This window comes from Urocampus carinirostris, chromosome 1, assembly GCF_059441175.1.
Source record: "Urocampus carinirostris isolate Australia breed hairy pipefish chromosome 1, RoL_Ucar_1.0, whole genome shotgun sequence".
NCBI lineage: Eukaryota > Metazoa > Chordata > Actinopteri > Syngnathiformes > Syngnathidae > Urocampus > Urocampus carinirostris.
Window position 1 is genome coordinate 75,752,404 of NC_142349.1, and position 22,847 is coordinate 75,775,250.

The following is a 22,847-nucleotide window of genomic DNA, read 5'->3' on the forward strand; positions in this document are numbered from 1 at the left end:
GATCACAGTTGAAAACAAAAACCAATACATTTCAAGAATGAGGTTGCGGGCGAATCGAGACGCTAAAGCAGGGGTGTCCAACTCATTTGAACTCGGGGGCCACACAATAGAACAAACATTCTCTCGGGGGCCGGACTAGTCGATTCAAGAGAAAGATAAAGAGATAACGAAATAAGAGAAAGAGGGAGGGAAAAGGAGAGAGGGCGGGACAAAGAAAGAAAAGGAGAGAGAGGGAGAGAGCGTGAGAAACAAGAGAGATAATAAGTCGTGATAGAGGGGGAAAAGTGTCAGGTTTTTAATGTAAATCTCTTGATTTTATGTCTCAAGGTAATCAGCTTGTTTTTATATTACTAAATATAAAAACAATGTTTCTCATACAAACACATTAAGTAACGTTTCGACAATGAGTGTAATTATATCTTTTGAACTTTTGTCAATCTTGTATTTTATTTTGAAGTCGTGTTCCGGCTCTGTACTGATTCCTCTGACGTCACGAATAAACTTTGGCTCTCTCTTTCCGAAAACTCAACAAGAGGTCGCGTGAGTTTTTTGCCCCCACCATAATGTCGAATTAAACCATATACATGTATTTTATCTGTGCAAATATGGCCACGAAAAAGTCATAATAATGATTGACTTTGACAAAAAGAAAGGTAGAGGAATAAAGGAATCCAAAGAGAAATAGAAAGACAGAAGGAGAGAAAAGAGAAAAGAAAAGCGCGAAGGATAGGAAGAGAGAAAGGGATAAAGGAAGTTAGAGCAAAATAAGCTAAAAATACACAGAGAGTGAAAGAGACAGAGAGTGGGAGAAATGGGTGTACAAGAAAGAGAGAAAGAGAGAGAGAGAAATAAATACAGCCAAGTGTCTTTGTTCGAGGCACCTGGCTTTGGTAACATCAAGTGGACATAGTTCAACCTGCAGCTTGTTTCTCTCTTGCGCTTCTCTGAGTGTTGTCTCACGGACTGGATTCAATCCCTTAGCCCGCCTGATCTGGCCCGCGGGCCGCCTGTTTAACACCGGTGCAGAAATGACGAAACTCCTATTGACTAGTCACAAGTGAGAGAGAGAGAGAGAGAGAGAGAGAGAGAGAGAGAGAGAGAGAGCGAGAGAGAGAGCGAGAGAAAGAGAGAGAGAGAAAGAGAGTAAGAGAAAGAAAAAGAGAGAGAGAGTGTGTGAAAGAGAGAGAGAAAGTGAGAGAGTGAAAAAGAGAGAGAGAGAAAGAGAGAGAGAGAGTTGGAGAGATGGGGGGGAGAGAGAGAGAGAGAGAGAGAGAGACGGAAAGAGAGAGGGAAAGAGAGAGAGAGAGGGAGAGAAAGAGAGAGGGATAGAGAGAGTGAGAGAAAGAGAAAGAGAGAGAGAGAGTGAGAAAGAGAGAGAGTGAGAGAGAGAGCATTAGCATTTCGAAAAGGCGGCTCTGATCGACCAATAATAAATTTGTTTCGTTCGCCAACGACACATCACAATGGAACGGTGAGGTGGATGTGATGCTAGGGGGCGATAGAGCACCAAAGAGATGGATGCCAACCAAAGAAGAAGACGAGAACCACACATCACTGCTGCCATTGTCTGTGGCTTTGCGCCGTTCCGCTTCAGTCGTCTGCACAATTTAACTCCATTTAACTGCATTTAACTCGGTAAAAGAGTGAATGGTGAACATTAAGGGTGGCTAAAATGCCAGAGGGGGAAAGGAAATTTGAAAGAGGAGCTCCAAGATGACAACGAGCGACGGCTAAACCAAGTTAGCATTAGCAAGCAGCTAGTTGCGTCGGACGAAACAGGTTGGTCACTTTTATTTCTAAAACATTTGACTTTCTTATTTTAGGCTCCTCGAGTCCGTTGAAAGACATGCGTTTGATTTATATTCCATATTTCTGATGCAGCTGCTTCGAGGGGTGAATCCATTGGGTTGGCGTCGAGACCAAATCAAATACAGACTCCGCCCTACTTACGAACGAGATAGGTTCCTGACTATCGTTCGTTAGTTGAATTTGAAGTTGCTTGTATGTTTAAGGTTTATACAAGTATGTTTAAGGCCTGTATAAGTAAACTGTATTGTTTTGTACCAAAAATCATCTATCCATCTACCCATATCCACCCGCCGGCGACTTTAATCAGGCATGCTTAAGGACTGTACTTTCCAAATTCATTCAATACGTGGACGGAGCAACCAGGGGAAAAACACTGGACCGTGTGTACAGTAAGATCAAACATCTAGTTGGATCCGGCCATCTCTGACCCCCCCACCCCCCCTCATCACCCCCCCCCCGGGAGGAAAAGAAAGCCTGCAACAAGGACAATACAAACATCTTCTTTGTTCCTTTATCTTCTTTGTTTTCTTTGTCCTCTGTAAACTCGTGGAACTGGAGTGCCGCATTAAATTTCGTTGTCACAATATATTCAACCCATGTTGTAACAACGACGATAAAGGTATATTTTATCTATTCTATTCCACTTCTACTCCAGTTCTGTCCCTCACAATTTCATTTCTCAATCTATCCAATCCCTCCTTCCATTTACTTCTGCTCTGTCAATATCAAAAATAATACAACGTAATAAAGTCCACAGATGTGCTATTCACACATTGGGCAGTGCTAGTGTATCTCTGGAGATAATGTTTTTGTCTTTTTTTGTCATTGATATCAACGTTGTGAAACATTGCATGCAACGAGATTAAATATGCAACTCCAGGGTAATCATGTAATAAAGACTTGAATGAGAAAATTAAGATTAAATAAATGTTTGCTGTAGAAATTAAATCACCGTGGTAGTTGAGCGCAGCTTAACTGAACCTGCGTTCATGCAACTAACTTCAGGCTAGATTCAGCCAAAATAACAAACATATCCAGGCTTAATCCCTTATCTTGCTTTTGTGCAATACCCCGAAGGTGTATGAGCTCTTGCCGAGCACAGAAAGGCAGTGCGGGTCGACAAACTTGAATATTTTGTTGGCTTAAACATATTTGATTATTCTCACCCTTTTAACTCCTGACTTGTTTTTATGCCTGAAATTCAAGATTTCCAGCAGGGCCATGAGGAAATTTTGCTTTATTTACCTGGACATATTTAGAATTAGAATATACCTTTATTGTCATTGTTCCAACATGGGTTGAATATATTGTGACAACGAAATTGAACGTGACACTCCAGTTCCACGTTTTACAGTGAGGATAAGGAAAACAAAGAAGATAAAGGAACAAAGAAGATGTTTGTACTTTCCTTGTTGCAGGCTTTGTTTTCCTCCTGAGGGGGGTGTATGAGGGGGTGAGGGACAGACAGAGATGGCCGGATCCAACTAGATGTTTGATCTTACTGTACACACGGTCCAGTGTTTTTCCCCTGGTTGCTCCGTCCACGTATTGAATGAATTTGGGAATTAATTATATCTTTTAAGTCTTCATTATGTACCAATGGTTTCACTGGTTCGCGCCTCGGCCGAGTCATACCTAATTTGTAAAATGGCGGCGCCCTCTGTTGGCTGCGGCTGCATCGGCTCGCTACAACGGGTCAGGTGTATCGACATTTCGTTCTGTGTACATTGTTACAAAGAATGACAATACAAAGGAAATTATTATTATTATTATTATTATTACTACTCTATATGCACCATTTTCAGAATCTTCAACATTTGATCAGTCTGGACCCAAATTTTGATTTGGCCCTCCATCCATTTGACTTTGACACCCCTGCTGTTAAGTTGAGGGAATGTACAAAATGATTTTGAGGATGATTTGAAACAATGACTCATTTTTGTTCAAAAGTGATCCATGAAAATGGAATTGGATTTTTAATTGGGTCAAGTTATAAATTTGATAGTGGTAAAGAAAATCAAAAGCATAAAAATGTAAAACCGTTAGTTGACACGTCCATGTGTGTCTTGTGTCCTGCAGACGTCCGTCAAAAGAATCTTCTTCTTTGGCAACAGGAAACAAAGTTGCCTGCCATGAAAAAAGAGGACGATGGGTATTTCGAGACGGTTAACATAAAAAAGGAAGAGGACGATTTGGAGCTTGTTTGCGTTAAAGAGGAGCAAGACTTTGAGACTGATCACATCAAAAGGGAGGAGGAAGATTGGGAGCTTGACTATGTTAAAAAGGAAGAAGATTTGGAAGAATTTCCGGTGACCGGGGCCAGTTTAACCTCCGAAGATCAACATGAAGAGAACAAGGTGATGGTGTCTCCAAGCAGAAGCTCCGGGACAACAGATGATGACGACACATCCGACTCTGCAAACAATGATGGTGACAAACAGTCGGAAGGTGATGGCACATATCACAAATGCTCGCAGTGCGAAAAGACCTTTAGACACAAATGTTATTTGAAACGTCATAGCATTGTCCACACTGGTGAAAAACCCTTTGCCTGCACAGTTTGCGGTCAGAAATTCGGCCACAAATCGCACTTAAACACGCACACAAGGACCCACACTGGTGAAAAACCTTTTGCCTGCTCAGATTGTGGTAAAAAATTCAGCCAAAGGGGAAGTTTGATAAGCCACACAAGAATCCATATTGGTGAAAAACCTTTTGTCTGCTCTGTTTGCGGTCAAAAATTTACCCGCAGAGGTACCTTAAACATCCATTCAAGAACCCACACTGGTGAAAAGCCCTTTGCCTGCTCGGTATGTGGTCAAAAATTCACCCAGAAATCACACTTAGAAATGCACGCGAGAACCCATAGTGGTATAAAACCCTTTGCATGCTCAGTTTGTGATCTAAAATTTAGACAGAAATCGGACTTAAAAAACCACACAGGCGTCCATACAGGTGAAAAACCTCATTCCTGCTCGTTTTGTGGTCTAAAATTCTGCCAAAAAGGAAGTTTGATAAACCACACCAGAATCCATACTGGTGAAAAACCGTTTGTCTGCTCCGTTTGCGGTAAAAAATGTACCCGGAGATGTACCTTAAAAGTCCACTCAAGAACCCACACTGGTGAAAACCCTTTCCCTGCTTGGCATGTGGTCAAAAATTCAGCCACAAAGGAGGGTTAAAAAGACACACTTGTGAGAAACTATTTTCTTGTTCATTTTGTGGTCAAAGATTCTCTTGTCAAGTTAAAGTTCAGGGTCACACGTGTTTTGGTGAGAATAGCAGTCATCATTCTGGTTAATATGAGCTCATAGTTTGTGTTAACTCTTAAAAAAAATCACAGATACTAGTGAATGATCCACTCAGTCGGTTTACTTCCACATCCTCTCACATTTTGTGACCCTATAACTAGGGTTTGCCAGATCTTTCGGGCAGGGGACCCGTATGATGCGGCAGGAGTAAACCAGTGAAAGCTGTCAGACAGAAGAGTGTGTTGCGTCACCCTGACCCGAGTGACCTGGCCGCTTTCTGGTGTCCCGTTTCATCTGGAGGGACGAAAGCATGACCGACTTAGGCGCCTAACTTGTTTGGGTGTTTGGCCATTTGGGTCGGCCATGGTCCCCCCAAATTTTTGTGTGTGTTTTTTACTACTTTTCCCCTTTTTTAGTTTATCTTTTGTATGTGTTTGTCTTGCAGTCGGTCACCCCTCTCGAGGGAAATGACCAAAGTAGATAGATAGATAGGTTATTTTGTCCTTTAATAGCATATTTGCTATTGGATAATCTAAAAGTAACGGGAAATAATCAAATTGCATGTCTTCAATATAATAATATACAAATAACAGTAGTAGATGGGATTACATTTTCAATGTAACCATCCAAATTCCCAACCCTGTCTATGCTGCAAGAAACGCTCGTTCACAGCTAAACTATGCAGACACTCCACAAGATGGCGCAGTCCCCTCACGTTTGTAGTTTGAACGTTTTGTGGCAATTTCTCAATTCTATGTAGCAAAACTTCTACAAAAATCATGATGCTGTCATAAGACGCCATTATATAAAATAATACTGCAAAAATAATAATAAAAGCACTGTTGTGAACCGGAAATAGTTAGTTAAGAGCTCCGCTTCCCTTCTTTGTCTTTCCGTGTCATTCCCCGGTTCTTTTCGTCAGGCGTCGTTCCGCTCCAGCCGAGTGGAAAGGCAACCGTTAACTCTGTCAAAGAGTTCATTTCATTTTGTAAAACATTTAATGGTGCTCTTTAAAGGTGTTTAAAATGTGCGATAAAGGTGAAAGACGAGGAGCTTGAAGAAGAGAACGAGGGAGAACATCAACGGCTAACTCAAGTTAGCCTTAGCCAGCAGCTACAAGTCGTGATGGAAGGAGCAGGTTGATCATTTTAGTTTTTCTTATTTCACTCTGCGAAAGTCAATTTACTTATATCAGTGTTTGAAATAGAAAAAAATCATTCGTTTTTAATTTCTATTTGGTTCAAATCAAACGTTTGCTTTATTCCGATTTCGAAATCTTCGTTCGGTTTGGAAATTTCGGAAGTCCGTTTGGCAATTTGCATACTCGGCAGCCAATCAGAAGCCTGCATCGAATAACTTTGTGCTTAGGGACGAAATCAGGTTTTCCACAAAAAAAGGTTCTGATAAAAATATACCACTGTCAAGTATATATAATTATATATTATCTAAGATCTAAAAATGAGCAATAAATGAATCGATAATCTAGTAGGGTTGCACTTAAAAGGACAGTGCCACCTCGTGGTGAAAAAACGTCATATATCAAAACACAACGTTGATCTATATTTTAAGCAAAAATAGATAAACTATGGGCGGCACGGCGGGTGAGTGGTTGGCCCGTCTGCCGCACAGTTTCAATGTCATGGGTTCAAATTCAGCTACTGGCCTTCCTGTGTGGAGTTCGCATGTTCTCCCTGCGCTTGCGTGGGTTTCTACGATTTCCTCCCACATTCCAAAAACATGCATGTCGGGTTAAATACCTGGTCCAAATTATCCCTAGGTGGGAATGAGCGAGAGAGTTGTTTGTCCCTGTGTGCCCTGTGATTGGCTGGCAAACGGTTCAGGGTGTTTCCTGCCCACTGCCTAAATATAGCTGGGATGGGCTCCAGCACGCCCGCGACCCTACTGGGAATAAGCGGTGCAGACAATGGATGAATGGATGTCCTCAATATGTTCCACTAGTGGCTTTTCTTCCAAAATACTTTGCAAGCATCTCTTAATGACCGTGAGGTGGAACTGGTCCATTCATTCAAGTTTCTAGGTACTCACTTGTCAGCTGACCTCACATGGACTGTCAATGCTATTGATATTCTAAAGTCAGCCAGACAAAGGCTCGATTCCGCTTAGGGGGGAAAGATGACCAAGAATCTTTTTGGCTTGTACTTTTTGAATTATTTGTTTTTTTTTTTCTTGTTTGTGTTCTGTCCTGCAGATGTCAGTCAAGAATATCGTCCTCCTAGGCAAAAAGAGTTACCTTGCCTCAAAAAAGAGGATTTGGGGCCTGATTACATCAAAAAGGAAAAAGATGAGTATCTAGAGGCAGTCCACATCAAAAAGGAGGATATCGATTTGGAGATTGTCAAGGTTAAAGAGGAGGAAGATTTGAGAGAGATTGGAGTGACTGGGGTAAGTTTAACCTTCAGAGATCGCCATGAAGAGAACAAGGAGAAGGTATCTCCAAGCAGAAGGTCCGGGACAACAGATGATGATGACACGTCCGACTCTGCACACAATGATGGCGATAACGAATGTCATAAATGTTCCCAGTGTGGTAAAACATTTAGAAACAAGCGTAGTTTGAAACGCCATATCTTTGTCCATACTGGTGAAAAACCTTACTCCTGTTTGGTGTGTGGTCTAAAATTCGGCCATAAATCATGCCTAAAACGTCACACAAGAACCCACACTGGTGAAAAACCCTTTGCCTGCTCGGTATGTGGTCAAAAATTCACCCAGAAATCACACTTAGAAATGCACACGAGAACCCATAGTGGTATAAAACCCTTTGCATGCTCAGTTTGTGATCTAAAATTTAGACAGAAATCGGACTTAAAAAACCACACAGGCGTCCATACAGGTGAAAAACCTTATTCCTGCTCGTTTTGTGGTCTAAAATTCTGCCGAAGAGGAAGTTTGATAAACCACACCAGAATCCATACTGGTGAAAAACCGTTTGTCTGCTCCGTTTGCGGTAAAAAATTTACCCGGAGATGTACCTTAAAAGTCCACTCAAGAACCCACACTGGTGAAAACCCTTTGCCTGCTTGGCATGTGGTCAAAAATTCAGCCACAAAGGAGGGTTAAAAGACACACTCATTAGAAACTAATTTGTTGTTCCTTTTGTGGTCAAAGATTCTCTTGTCAAGTCAAAGTTCAGGGTCACACGTGTGTTGGTGAGAATAGCAGTCATCATTCTGGTTAATATGAGCTCATAGTTTGCGTGTACACTTAAAAAAAAAATCACCGATACTACTGAATGAACTCATTTGTGTACTCGTGACATCAATGATTAACTAAACTTATCCTGTTTTTACTGTTCTAATTTTGAAAATGTTTTTCTAAATGCAAAAGTGTGTAAACTTGCAAATGTCCGGGTACTTTTCGACATCCCAAGAAAATGATCGAATCTGCCGGGATCTGTAAGTCGAATGTTCGTAAGTCGGGAACTGTCTTTATTCAGAATAAACACTTTTTGTTGAGTCAATAAGCGACTTTGTCATTCAATGCCCTAACACTAATTGACCCAAAATTAAAACATTACAACATTTGCCTGTGGATGGAGTTAATGCAACGCCTTGAACGATTATTGGTTTTGTGCGCCAACAGGCTGTGCTTGCCCAGGACACACCACAAGAAATGTTGCCCCTACGACCCTTGTGGTTGAGGGGTCCAATCATACAACACTTCGATTTGAATTTCATTGGATGAATAGTGCCATACAAATACATTTGTTGTGATTTGTGGACAGTGAGTTGTGAGCTAGTGATGCGTTCAGGAACAGTAAGTTTGATTGTTTTATGTATACAGACTGAAAGATTTTATATATATATTTTACTATAAGGGATTTTTTACGTTCAAATACAAATTACATTTAAATGCAAAAGATATTCACTGGCTGGGCTGTGGGGCGAGGTCATCGTAACCTAGGAGAGAATGATGTTTACAGAAAACAGCAGGGTCTGGAACAAGGGCTGACGCAAGAGGAGCCTCTGTGACGCAGGAGGGCAGACATTGTTTGGAGAAGTTGCCCGCTGATGGGAGGAGTCAGCACGCCCATGGGAGGAGTCTGCACGCCCATGGGAGGAGCAGGCATGTCAGCTTGTGAAAAGACGTGGGCAGAAGAACTTCAGAAGATCGTGAGAGGGACAATTGAGAGATGCTTCACGAAGAGAGACACTAATTCGGCTAATTCGATGGAATTCACTTAAATACTTAAAGAGAATAAATCTGCCCCCGTGTAGAAATGCCAGTCTCGTGTTGATTTTTCCATAAAGAAACGAGCAAGCATTGTTAGGAGAATGAAGTTTGTGTTTGGTTATTGAAGTCAGCCAACTCATTCGAACAATTTGGTAAACGATACATTTTTTAATAGTTTATTTCCTAACAAGACGTAGCCCTACTTGAGAACGAGATGGTTCCAGACGATCGTTCGTAAGTTGAATTTGTTCGTAGGTTGCTTCAGTGCTATATTTTGTGTGGAGAGGTAGAGCGCACGTCTTGGGATCAAGAGGTCGCAGGTTCGATTCCCGGTTCCTCTGTGTTATATGTCGAAGTGTCCTTGGGCAAGACACTGAATCCGTAATGCCCCCAATGAGCAGGTAGGCGCCTTGCATGGCTGACTCCCTATCGGTGTGTGAGTGTGTGTGTGAATAGGTAAGTGTGAAGCACATTGTAAATCGCTTTGGGAGGTCTTCGTTGACTTGAAAAGCGCTATAGAAATGCAGACCATTTACCATTTAATTGTTGTTCAAGATTCACGATACAGTATGTTATGTAGTGAGTGTAGTCAATGTAAATACTTTCGAGCAGGTCGGCATCCCCACTTCAAACACGGACAAAAGTTTGTTGGAAAATTAGAAAGAGAACACTTGTGCTCAAAACAATATTTGGTTCTCAATAAACTAAAACTGAGTGTTATCGACTGCCACGTGAAGGAACATGTTTTATTTTTATGATATCACGTGGTTTGCAGGAATACTAGCAACTACCTGAACTTGGTTTTCTCTATTTGTAGGGTTCGGCTGTTCATTTATCTGAAACAAAATCAAATCTAGTGATTTTTTATCATATCGAGTTGACTTTGTTTCACTCAAGGCTAACACATCAACCTTCCTCTTAGTCATCATCCTTCCGATCTCCTCTTTCTTCCACTCAAGTCGGTTTACTTCCACATCCTCTCACATTTTGTGACCCTATAACTAGGGTTTGCCAGATGATCTTTCGGGCAGGGGACCCGTATGATGCGGCAGGAGTAAACCAGTGAAAGCTGTCAGACAGAAGAGTGTGTTGTGTCACCCTAACCCGAGTGACCTGGCCGCTTTCCGGTGTCCCGTTTCATCTGGAGGGACGAAAGCATGACCGACTTAGGTGCCGAGGTGCCTAACTTGAGCTCAGTTTGCTTGAGTCGGAACGCCCACGGGAGGAGTCAGCACGCTCATGGGAGGAGGAGCCGGCGTGCCGGCTTTTGAAAAGACATGGGCAGAAGAACTTCAGTAGATCGCGAGGGACAATCGAGAGAGAGGCTCAACGAAGAGCGACACTAAATCGGCTAATTCGGTTAATTCGATGGAATTCACTTAGTTAAATACTTTTAAGAAAATAAATCTGTCCCCGTGTGGAAATGCCGGTCTCTCGTTCATGTTTCCATAAAGAAATGAGCGTGCATTGTTAGGCGAAAGTAAGTTGTGATTGGTTAATGGAGTCATAACTAATTTGAACAATTTGGTAAACGTTACATTTGTAATATAGTTTTTCCCTAACACCTGTAATCGAAGCTTGATTTTTTTATGTGGATTTCATTATCTTCTATCATTTGTAAGCGTATTTGAATTGTGAATTTGTGACTAGATGGTGGTGGTTTGCATTTCTATTGCGCCTTTCAAGTCAATGAAGAGCTCCCAAAGCGCTTTACAATGTGCTTCACACTTACCCACTCACACACCAATCAGATATGTTTTTCTTTTCTTTTGAGGCCCTCCGGTTTTGAGGTAGAATTTGCTCCCTAGTGCCCAATACATGGTCACGTTGTCCGCCAATATAATTAAACACGTTGCATAATTAATTATGACTATTTTTTAGATCATGCTTTTCATTTTCAAGCCCATCCCAGCCATCTCCCGGCAGTGGGCAGGGGACACCCTGAACTGCTGTCCAGCCAATCGCAGCCATATTTTATGTGTCAATTACAATTTTATCATTATGAAATCAGCCCACAAAACAGCAAAAAATGTCATTGGCATTCAAACTTTTTATCCAACTCAGCAAAATTAATACTAAAAAATATTCCTACACATTAATTTTTTAGCATAATTGGCCAAACTACGAGATTATTGAAAATATTAGAAACGGTCTGTGTTTTAGCTGACATTATCAAATACTGTCAATTCAATCTTTAAACAGCAAGATGCCAGACAAACATAGCAGCGCCTACCAGTATAGATTCCGCTATGTAAAAGAAATACAAATTTTCTAGATTAATGAATATTTATAAAATATTAGTTTGATAGTTCATGTGTTTTTGACTGTTATTCTAATCAATGGTTTTCTGTACTGAATGAAGTTTTTTTAACCAGTAGGAGGCACTAAATATTACACAATGGCCCTTTTCAAGCTGTATTATAAAAGAATGTCGAAAAATACATGAGGCAATTACCAATCAAACATTTTAATTGGCATAACAGTAAATCAGTATGCTGTCATAAGACGACGTTTCATAAAATAATACTGCAAAAATAAAAATAAAAGCGCTGTTGTGAACCGGAAATTGTTATGTTATAGCTCCGCTCACCTCTTTTGTTTTTCCGGGTCATTCCCAGGACGTTTTCTTCAGGCGTCGTTCCGCTCCAGCCGTATGGAAAAGCTCCGTTTAACTCCGTTAAATAGTTAATGGTGATCCTCCCTTAAACGCGACAAAAGTGTATTCTAGAGCGAAAGGATGTTCCAGAGAGGAGCTTCAAGAAGAGAACGAGCGAGAAGATCGACGGCTAAACCGAGTTAGCATTAGCTAGCAGCTACAAGTCGTGATGGAAGGAGCAGGTTGGTCACTTTAGGTTCCGTTTTACTTTCCACTCCCGAAGTCAATTTAAGAAATATATTATTACTTTTCTATATTCTTGATGCAGCTGCAAGGAAGTTGCGTCAATTTGGTTGATGGAACTTATAACTAAAGCCACCTACGACTAGCTACTAGCTAGCAGAATTGAGTAAACTAGCAGCTCGCTAACCAAAGTTGTAGTTTCTCTTGTAAGCGAGCTCGCTATTCAAGTGGGCAGACAAGTAGGTAGATATGTTTCGATTGTTTGAGATAACGTAGCTACTAACTACCGATGACTAAGCTATGTTAGCTCTTAGCTATGTATGACGAACTATTAATAATAATAAAAAGTGAGTTATGTAGCTAGATAGCTAGTTTAGAAATTTTACACGTCCGTTTCGTTGCAAGAATCTCATTTTATCAATTGTATTCTCATCTAAGCATCGTGTGTGTCTGTGTATGATGTGTTTCGCTGGAAGGGAAATATGTTCCATGTACAATCAGAACATTTCAAGTCAATTTATTTTAAATCAACTCTTTTAACTAACTGTCATCCTTCCTTTATGTATTCATTAGCAATAAGAGATTTTTGAACATGGAAAATTGCACAGCAGCCTGTCAACAAACATGGAATAAAAGGCTTTTAGGCAAAAGATCAAATTAAAAAATGCCATATTCCTGTGGCGTTTGGTAATTATTTATTGATTTATTTTTTTCAAGGAATGTTGAAAGGTACCAATGCTTTCGCTGTAAAAAATACATTTATTGGGTTGAATAGAGATTTGACATGTTCATGTGTGTCTTGTGTCCTGCAGACATCAGTGAAGAGAATCTTCTTCCTTGGCAACGAGAGACAAAGTTGCCTGCCATCAAAAAGGAGGATTTGGAGCCCGATCACGTTAAAAAGGAGGAAGATGAGTTTTTAAAGACAGTTTACATTAAAAAGGAGGAGAAATTCATGGAGTTTGATCTCGTTAAAAAGGAGGAGAATGACTTAGAGCATTTTGACCTTAAAGAGGAGGAAGATTTGAGAGAAATTGGAGTGACCGGGGTCCGTTTAACTTCCGAAGATCAACATGAAGAGAACAATGAAAAGGTGTCTCCAAGCAGAAGCTCCGGGACAACAGATGACGACGACACGTCCGACTCTGCGCACGATGATGGCGACAAACAGTCCGAAGCTGATAACGCATATCACAAATGTCCGCATTGTGAGAAAACGTTTAGGCGCAAGGATGCTCTGAAACGCCATATGGTTGTACACACTGGTGAAAAACCCTTCATCTGCTCAGTGTGCGGTCAGAAATTTACTCGTAGAGGTACCTTGAAAATACACAGCAGAACTCACACTGGTGAGAAACCTTTTGGCTGCTCAGTTTGCGGTAAAAAATTCCACCTCAAAGCAAATTTGAAAAGCCACGCAAGAACCCACACTGGTGAGAAACCTTTTGCCTGCTCGGTTTGTGGACAGAAATTTAGCCACAGAGTAAGTTTGAAAACCCACACAAGAACCCACACTGGTGAAAAACCCTTTACATGCTCAGTATGCGGTCAAACATTCGGTTATAAAGTAAGTTTGAAAAAACACGCTATGACCCACACTGGTGAGAAACCTTTTGTCTGTTCAGTTTGTGGTCACGAATTCACCAACAAATCTAACTTAAAAATCCACACAAGATCCCACACTGGTGAAAAACCTTTTCCGTGCTCAGTTTGTGGTAAAAAATTCAGCCACAAAGGACATTTGAAAAGCCACATAGGAACCCACACTGGCGAACAACATTTTGCTTGCACTATTTGTGGTAAAAAATTTAGCCAAAGAGGACATTTGAAAAGCCACACGAGAACCCATACAGGAGAAAAGCCTTTTGCCTGTTCGATTTGTAATAAAAAATTTAACCAAAAAGAAAATTTAGAAAGCCACAAAAGAATCCACACTGGTGAAAAACCTTTTGCCTGCTCAGTTTGTGGTCAAAAATTCAACCGTAAAGGAAACATAAAAAGACACACAAAAATCCACACTGACGGGATTCTTTTTTCTGGTTCAGTTTGTGGTCAATCAAGTTAAAGCTAAGAGTCCCAAGTGTGCTGGTGCTGGTTTATATTGGAAAAAACACAGATACCACTAAATGAACTCATTTGTGTACTCTAGACATCACTTATATCCCTATACGTGGTGTATTCTTAGACTTGTTTTAATGTTAGAATCGTTTTTTTCTTCAAATGCACTAGTGTTGCAGCTTGTATCTTTGGAGAGATATATGAAGCGAAATGATTACCAACAATAATTTACGACGATATCTCCTCAGTATGTTCAATTTCTGACTTCTCTTGAGTTATTTCAAGAGTCTCTTGTAGAAGCATGTAAACATGTAAACTTTTGGAGTTGACTCAATCAAGCTGGCCTCTTTCTAGGGGGGCTATTGCACAAAATTGAAGAGATCTAGGATAACTGAATGAGCGCAGCTTGATCTGGCTTAATGGGTTGCACGTTTGCCGAGTCGGGATAAAAAAAGCACATCTATATGTCAAGCCGGCTGTAGTTTGTTAGGATAATAGCGCCTTCACGGAATCCTCAAATAGACTGCCAGGATCACTCTCTGAATCACAGATCGGAAAATGGAAGTGTTGCCCATGATTTCTTTTATGGCCGCTGAACATCATGTCCTGAAGGACTTACATGAACTTTTGAAAGAAGGTAGACTAAAAAAAGGTTATTGATAAGGAAAGGACAATGCCTGGTACTTTTGAAAACCGGTATAATGAGACTGCATTACATTTGACGAGTATCATGTTGGAAACACCTGCTGTTGAGAACAAATCGCCATTGTAAATGAGCCAGGCTTATTCTCACTTGCTTATTGCTTATTCTCAGTCGCTGTTGAGCTTTCCTGACCAGCTGTGTGGTGTTGAGGGTTCATATGAGGTCCTCAGAGATGTGCACGCCAAGGTACTTAAAGCTGCTCACCCGCTCTACTTCAAGCTCCCGGATAAATCGTGGCTGATGAGGTCTTCTCTTCCTCAGGTCCACTAGCATCTACTTTGTCTTGTATTGAGGGTGAAGTTGTTGTTATTGTTGAGTCACTCAAGGCGCCTAAGGATAATCCTCAGTAGCGCTAGACTCGCTTGTGGGAGGCTCTGTAGTTCTCCGAAGGAGAATCCCAGCTGGCGGTGGTATCGGGCAGACTGGAGTGCAGGGCACCGTAGCCAGAGATGCTCGGCCGAATCTGAGGTTGTTGTCCCCGCACTATGTCACCGGACTCGCAACTTCCCTCCTGGAAGCCGTTTTGTCCCCCGAAGTGATGCGTTCTATCACTGCAGTGTCGTCTGCGAACTTCAGGATGGTGTTGTTTGTCTTTGTCAGAGGAGACACAGTCGCGCGTGAAAAGGGTGTAGGGGGACTGGGCTGAAGACACGTCCCTGCTGAGTTCCTATGTTGGTGGTGATGCTGGCTGATGTCCCATTTCCAATTCTGACAGACTGGGGTCTGCCAGTTAGAAAGTCCAGGAGCCAGTCGCAGAGGGTGCAAACCGATTGTGAATAGTTTGTGAGTGAGTTTATGAATAGAATAGAATCTACCTTTATTGTCATTGTTACAAAATGGGTTAACATATTGTGAGAACGAAATTGGGCATGACACTCCAGTTTTACACATTCACAGTGAGGTTTGAGCCAGAAGATAAAGGAACAGAGAAGATAAGGTTATAAAACAAGGGGGGTAAGGCCATAGTTATAATTTACATGGTATTTACACAAGAAATGTCGGCATGTGGGCTGTTACATACAGTTGTTATCGTGATACCGTTGGTATCGTAAGGGGTGTGCAATATTGAATTTGGTGCAAAAGTCATCATAGTGCAAAAAAAATAGTCAGCATATGCATTGGTGCAAACATAGTCATCATAGTGCAGAAAAAAGAAATGGTCAGACATTGTGCAAGGTGAGCAGTAAACGTAGTGCAGTCGACATGTGCAAGAACATAGACATGAGTACCATTATATTCGTTCGAGTTAGTGTTGGCACGAGTTTTCAGTTTTTTTGTGCGGTGTCTGTTTTGAGCAGTGAACAAACATAGTGCAGACAGCATGTACGTGAGTACCATTTTACATTCGTGTGAGGTCGTTTTTTGCAAGAGTTTTCAGTTTTTTGTGCGGTGTCTGTTTAGGGTGGTAATGGCTGTGGGGAAGAAACTGTGTCTGAGTCTGTTTGTTTTTGTTTTGCGTGACCTGTAGCGCTTGCCGGAAGGCAGCTGGTCGAAGAGGTGGTGGCCGGGGTGAGAAAAGTCCTCGATGATGTTTTCTGCTCTGCTGAGGTAGCGAGAGCAGGCAATGTACTCCAGACTGGGCAGGGAGCAACTGACGATTTTCTGGGCTGTTTTGCTGACCCTCTGGAGCTTTTTCCTGTCTGCTGCTGTGCACCCAGCATACCACACCGTAATGCAGTATGTTAAAATGCTCTCCACTGTGGCTTTGCAAAAGGACACCTGCTGTTTTAGATTATTTTTCCTGAGCACTCTCAGGAAGTGCAGTCGCTGCTGGGCCTTCCCTACCACCGCTCTGGTGTTTGCAGACCAGGAGAGGTCGTCAGAGATGTGCACACCCAGGAATTTGAAAGAGTGGACTCTCTATACAGTCTCCTTTTATAATGAGTGGTTCTGGATTCCTGCCATTCCTTCTGAAATCCAGAATCAGTTATAGGGGATGACTGTGTTGAAGGCGGAGGAGCTGTAATCTACAAAAAGCATCCTGATGTAGAAGTCCTTGTTTTCCAAGTGGAACAGGGCATGATGAATAACAGCTGTGATGGCATTTGAGGTGGATCTGTTGGTCCTATAGGCATACTGTAGGGGGTCCAGGTTGTCTGGGATGCTGCTCTGGATGTGGGGAAGAACTACTTACTCAAAGCACTTCATAATTATTGGAGTGAGTCCTACAGGTCTGTAGTCGTTCAGGCAGGTGGGTGGGGTCTTCTTAGGGAGGGGGACAATGGTTGTGCTCTTAAAACTGGAGGGAACTGTGCTTTACTGAGGGAAAGGTTGAAAATACAAGTAAAAACATTTGCCAGCTCATTGGCGCATACCCTGAGAGCACGGCCAGGGATGTGTGGTCCTGCTGCTCTGTGGGGGTTGATTCTCTTCAGCACTCTGAGTACTTGCCTCGATGAGACTATTGGTGGTGGTGAAGGAGTCTGGCGGTCCAGGTGCGTGTCTCTGTGTCGCTGTTGGTGGCCTCAACGTGGATGTAGTATGCATTGAGGTCGTCTGGCAGACTGTCTCCAGACCAGATTGTGCTGGTGGTGGTCTTGTAGGCTGTGATGTGCTGCAAGCCTCTCCACATCCGCCCATAATCAGTAGTTGAGTAGAAGCCTTCCAGTTTTTCTCTCTACTGTCTCTTTGCCGCTGTAATGTTTTCCTGTACTTAAAACTTTTGTAGTCAGCCTCATTGCCTGATGTGTGTGCAATACATCGAGCGAGCAGCATGCGGCGTACCTGAAAATGTATCCAGGGCTTCTGGTTTGGAAACTTCCTGACTCGTATTGTGGGTACGATGTTATCAACACAAGTGTTAATGTTCCCAGTCTAATAGTCTTGTTACAAGGTTGGGTAGGGTTACTCAGTCATCTGGAATCACTTCGTTTAAAAGCTAAAAATCAGGTTAGAAATCTCGGGGTAGTAATGGACTCAGACCTAAACTTTAACAGCCACATGAAATCCATAACATCATCAGCCTTTTACCATCTCAAAAACTTTGCCAGAATCAAAGGTTTACTGTCTAAACCAGACTTAGAGAAACTTATTCATGCATTTATTTCTAGCAGGTTAGACTACTGTAACGGCCTTCTGACCGGACTTTCTAAATGAGCTGTAAGACAGCTGCAGAACATCCAGAACGCTGCTGCTCGGGTCCTGACTAGAACCAGGAAGAAGGACCATATCAGTCCTGTGCTCAAGTCTCTGCACTGGCTTCCTGTCGCTCAGAGAATAGACTCTAAAACAGATCTGCTGGTGTATAAGTCTCTTCATGGTCTAGCACCAAAGTACATCTGTTACACGTCGGTCCCATATGAACTATCTCGGACCCTGAGAACCTCAGGGACAGGCCTTCTGCTGGTGCTCAGAGCCAGGACTAAACAGGGTTCCATGCAGCTCAACTCTGGAATAGTCTTCCTGATGACGTCAGACAGGCGTCTACTCTGACTGTGTTTAAGTCCAGGCTGAAAACAGCTCTGTTCAACTCTGCATACAACTGAAAGGGTTCTATCTGTACTCTTCACTTTTACCTTATTTTAATTCATTGATTTGATGATGTTTTATCTGTGGTTTGAATGCATTTTAAAAAACACATTTAAAATTTTCAATGTCTTTTATTGTGTGTTTTTAACCTGTCTGCCATTTCTGTAAAGCATTTTGAATTGCCTTGTGTATGAATTGTGCTATACAAATAAACTTGCCTTGCCTCTCACAGCGCCACACGTCAGTAGCGGCGGAAAGAAGCACTACAGTACTGTCCCGTACTGGGAAAAAGGTGCACAATACTAAATCTAACTTACAGCAATATCGGGAAATGTTTCAACGTCCCGAACATTTTTTTCGGATTGATTGCAAATCGAAGGTTCCTAAGTAGGGGAGCGTCCGTACAGTTTTGCTAAAAAGATTGACTTGATATACAGGGTGTCCCAAAAAATATATATATTTCTTCTTTCTTTATAGACTGAATTTATTGAACTCAATGATGGCAACCAGAGTTGACTTTAAAGAAAGGAAACAGATTCCAAAATGCTGCTGGAAGGCAATTTAGGAAAGACTTTAACAAATAGACGACGAGACCACTTAGCATCACCAATTTCACTCAAAACGCGAAAACTTTTGAAGAAAGATGAAAATGAATGGAATCTTTTTCTATGTACAGCAACATTTCTCTTCCACCAAACATATGAAAGATGTTAAGTTATTTTTTCAGAATTTTAACAGCAAATTTGTTCGAGAGAGCGTGAAAGAGAGAGAGCATTTGGAAGGGAGTGGGCTCATATCCCCGTTTCGTTCGCCAAAGACGCTACAATGGAACAGTGACGAGGATGTGATGCTAGAGGGCGCTAATGCACCAAAGAGATGGATGCAAATCGAGAAGAAGACACCACTGCCGCCATTGTTTGTGGCCTCGTGGCGTTCTGCTGCTGTCGTGCGCAGAATTCAACTCCATCTAACAGCATTTAACTCTGTACAAGAGTTTTAAAAGTGACTAAAATGTGCGAGAGGGGAAAAGGAAATTTGAAAGAGGAGCTTCAAGATGACAACGAGCGAGAAGATCGACGGCTAAACCCAGTTAGCATTAGCAAGGCGCTACAAACAGGTTGGCCACTTTCATTTCTACAACGATTTCTTTTCTTATTTTGTGGCTCTTTGAGTCTATTGCACGATATGTGTCTGATTTCTATCGAGTGGCTCGGCGTCGAGACCAAATCAATTATACGCGCATGTTGACGAAATAGGAATTTACCTTGCAGTCGAATTCAATCAAAGGCTAAAATAAAAAGTTGAGTGTTTGAGTCGCCATTTCTTCTCACTGTATGCACTTTAGTGTGGAAGAAACGTAAAATGCAGCGTCATTTCTTCTTCAAATACTTGGTAGACTTTTGAAAAGTAGGGATTTAATTTTCTGGTAATACATTTGAAACCTAAATGTTCATACCACTGGATTTTTTCAGTCGGCCTTCGAGTCGCTATGGAGGTGAATAACAAATGGACTAAACTATGCTAAGCTAACAACGTGTGGAAGTGTAGAACCACATGAACCACTAGATGGTGCCATCCCTGGATTGTTTTCCATTTTTATGATGCTAAATTTAAAAAAAAATCAAATAAACATGCCTGAGGGGATAATGTATAACTTACGCGGGGTTTGGCGGGTGCTTGAAATCTTGAAATTTTTAGGTTGCGATTTCAAGGTAAGAAAAATCCTTCCATTTTGGTTGAAGTGCTTTAACATTCTTGTTATTAGGCAGTCTGAAGGCATGTTAGCAGTCTTCTGTACCATACCTCCCGAAAAACTAATTTTCTGTACTTCCAGTATGACCCTGCAAAATACAACCATACATTTTTTCACATATATTCATTGCAGGACAGAGCAGTATTATTTTGGAGGGATAGAAATGCTGAAAGGATTTTTGTAGCGATACCTTTGCTATTAAAAAAATATTTGTGTGTGTGTGAATATTTGAGATTTAGGAAAACTGTGTGGTTCATGTCCTGCAGATGTCAGTCAAGAGTATCTTCCTGCGCAACAGGAGAAAACGATGCCAAGCGTTAAAAAGGAGAAAGATGAGTATTTAGACACGGTTGACGTCAAAATGGAGAAGGACGAGTTGGACCCTATTTACATTAAAAAGGAGGAAGATTTGAAGGATTTTCTGGTGACTGGGGCCAGTTTCACCTCCGAAGATCATCATGAAGAGAACAAGGAGAAGGTGTTTCCAAACAGAAGCTCCGGGACAACAGATGACGACGAACAGTCGGAAGGTGATAACACATATCACAAATGTTCGCAGTGTGAGAAAACGTTTAGACACAAATGTAGTTTGAAACGCCATATCCTTGTCCACACTGGTGAAAAACCTTTTGCCTGCTCGGTTGATGTTCAAAAATTCAGCCAGAATAAAGGCTTAAAGATGCATGCAATATCTCACACTGACGAAAAACCTTTTGCCTGCTCAGTTTGTGGTCAAAAATTCAGTCAGAAAAAAGGCTTAAGGATTCACGCAATATCCCACACTGGTGAAAAACCTTTTATTTGTTCAGTTTGTGGTAAAAAATTCAGCCTGAAAGATTACCTAAAGAAGCACGCAAAAATCCACACAGGTGAAAAACCTTTTGCCTGCTCAGATTGTGGGCAAAAATTCACACGGAAATCACACTTAAAAATCCACTCAAGGACCCACAGTGGTGAAAAACCCTTTTCTTGCTCAGTTTGTGGTCAGAAATTCAGACAGAAAGAGCACTTAAAAATTCACTTAAGAACCCACACTGGTGAAAAACCTTTTGCCTGTTCAGTTTGTGGTCAAAAATTCACCCAGAAAGACATGTTAAAAACGCATGTGATAACACACACTGGGGAAAAGCCCTTCATCTGCTCAGTTTGTGGCCAAAAATTCAGCCGGAAAGATAGGTTAAAACTGCACGTAATAACCCACACTGGTGAAAAACCTTTTGCCTGCTCAGTTTGTGGTCAAAAATTCAGCCAAAAGGGAAGTTTGAAAAGCCACGTCAGAACCCACACTGGTGAAAAACCTTTTGCCTGCTCAGATTGTGGTAAAAAATTCACTCAAAAAGGAAGTTTGAAAAGCCATGCCAGAACCCACACTGGTGAAAAACCTTTTGCCTGCTCAGTTTGTGGTCAAAAATTCGGTCTGAAAGGAACTTTAGATTCGCATACCACGATTCATATCCGTGAAAAACCTTTTGCCTGCTCAGTTTGTGGTCAAAAATTCGGCCAGACATCACACTTAAAATCACACATAAGAACCCACACTGGTGAAAAACCTTTTGCCTGCTCAGTTTGTGGTCAAAAATTTGCTCGGAAAGGAAACTTGGATATACATACAAGGATTCACACCGGTGAAAAACCTCATTCCTGCTCAGTTTGTGGTAAAAAATTCGTTAGGAAAGGAAGCTTAGATACACATACAAGGATTCACACTGGTGAAAAACCTTATTCCTGCTCGGTTTGTGGTCAAAGATTCACCTGGAAATATTACCTTAAAAATCACTTAAAAGCTCACACTGATGTAAAACCATTTTCTTGATCAGTTTGCAGATTCCCTAGTCTAGTCAAAGCTTGGGACCACGATTGTGCTGGTGAGAAAAGCACTTATCACTTTGTTTGGTATGAGCTGATCATTTGTATTTACATTTTTAAAAACACAGCTACCACTGAATGAACTAATTTGTGTACTTTATACGTTAGCTTAACATAGCCTATTTGTATTCCTCCATCTATCTGCACCCTTTATCCTGAGTAGGTGCTGGAGCCCATCCCAGCCGCCTTCGGGCATTGGGCAGGCAACACCCTGAACTGGTTGTCAGCCAGTCGCAGGGCCCGATTTGTATTCCATTGGCTAAAATGTTTTGTGTTTTTTTTTTTTTCAAATCCCTGAGTTTTGCAACTCTGATCCTCTTTTGCCTGATGATATGAAATTAAATGATAAATAACAGCAATTACTATTGTATCTCCTCAGTATCTTCCACTATGATTTTTCAAGCATCTCTTGCATACACACGTTTTACATTTTGGATTGACTGAATCAAGATGACGTCTTTTCCTGGGGTTAGCTTGATATAGTCTGGCTTAACGGGTTGTACGTTCCATCTCTGAATCACATATCGAAAAATGGAAAAGTGTGGCCCTTGATCTTTTACGGCCGCTGAACATCAGCTCAAAATGTTGAGCCTAAAACTCAAGCAAGTTAACAAATCTATCCCTGCTAGAGTTAAGGTCAGGCCTAAAAAATTCAGCCTGACCTGACCAGCTGCAATATAAACCCGAACCCGACGGATTAACTGGATTTGACAAATGGTGCCCGAGATAAACCCAAAGCTTTTATTTTCCGCGAAAGTAAACACAAAATGGCCCGACCTAATGATTGACATTTTAAGGGTTTTAAGGGTTCGGGCCTGGCTCTGGGCCCAAGATCTTACTTGTAATCCCTGCTTAAGCATTTCTCTTGGTTTTTTGTAATACCAGGATTTTCTTTTTCATATGCGA

The 22,847-nt window shown here is 41.5% G+C and overlaps 1 protein-coding gene and 3 pseudogenes across 6 annotated transcripts in view; 3 read left to right on the forward strand and 1 right to left on the reverse strand.

Annotated features, from left to right (window-relative positions):
• Positions 1-22,847, reverse strand: part of LOC148376968 (uncharacterized) — an 80,338-nt pseudogene that overhangs the window by 8,985 nt on the left and 48,506 nt on the right. The gene's annotated exons all lie outside the window — the stretch shown is intronic.
• On the forward strand, positions 1,483-8,669 carry LOC148376969 (uncharacterized). 3 transcript variants are annotated; one of them, XM_088352125.1, is made up of 4 exons: positions 1,483-1,779; positions 1,882-2,001; positions 3,889-4,257; positions 7,270-8,669. In XM_088352125.1, exons 3-4 carry the CDS (start codon positions 3,942-3,944, stop codon positions 8,139-8,141), a joined length of 1,188 nt encoding a protein of 395 aa, XP_088208251.1. In that variant the 5' UTR covers positions 1,483-1,779; positions 1,882-2,001; positions 3,889-3,941; the 3' UTR covers positions 8,142-8,669. The 3 variants fall into 3 exon arrangements, with proteins under 3 accessions (XP_088208251.1, XP_088208252.1, XP_088208250.1); XM_088352126.1 differs by having other exon boundaries at positions 1,882-1,961; XM_088352124.1 differs by lacking the exon at positions 1,882-2,001 and having other exon boundaries at positions 7,270-8,668.
• Positions 11,873-14,079, forward strand: LOC148376970 (uncharacterized; annotated as a pseudogene). Its single transcript, XR_015852848.1, has 2 exons — positions 11,873-12,092; positions 12,906-14,079. The product of XR_015852848.1 is annotated as an uncharacterized LOC148376970 (transcript).
• On the forward strand, positions 18,907-21,751 carry LOC148376971 (uncharacterized; annotated as a pseudogene). Its single transcript, XR_015852554.1, has 2 exons — positions 18,907-19,439; positions 20,342-21,751. The product of XR_015852554.1 is annotated as an uncharacterized LOC148376971 (transcript).

Excerpts from the sequence above, each read along its gene's own strand:
- LOC148376969 (XM_088352125.1), top strand. The coding sequence starts at position 3,942 with ATGAAAAAAGAGGACGATGGGTATTTCGAGACGGTTAACATAAAAAAG. Across the intron at positions 4,258-7,269 it reads TGGTGACAAACAGTCGGAAG|ATGTCAGTCAAGAATATCGT; the intron begins GTGATGGCACAT and ends TCTGTCCTGCAG.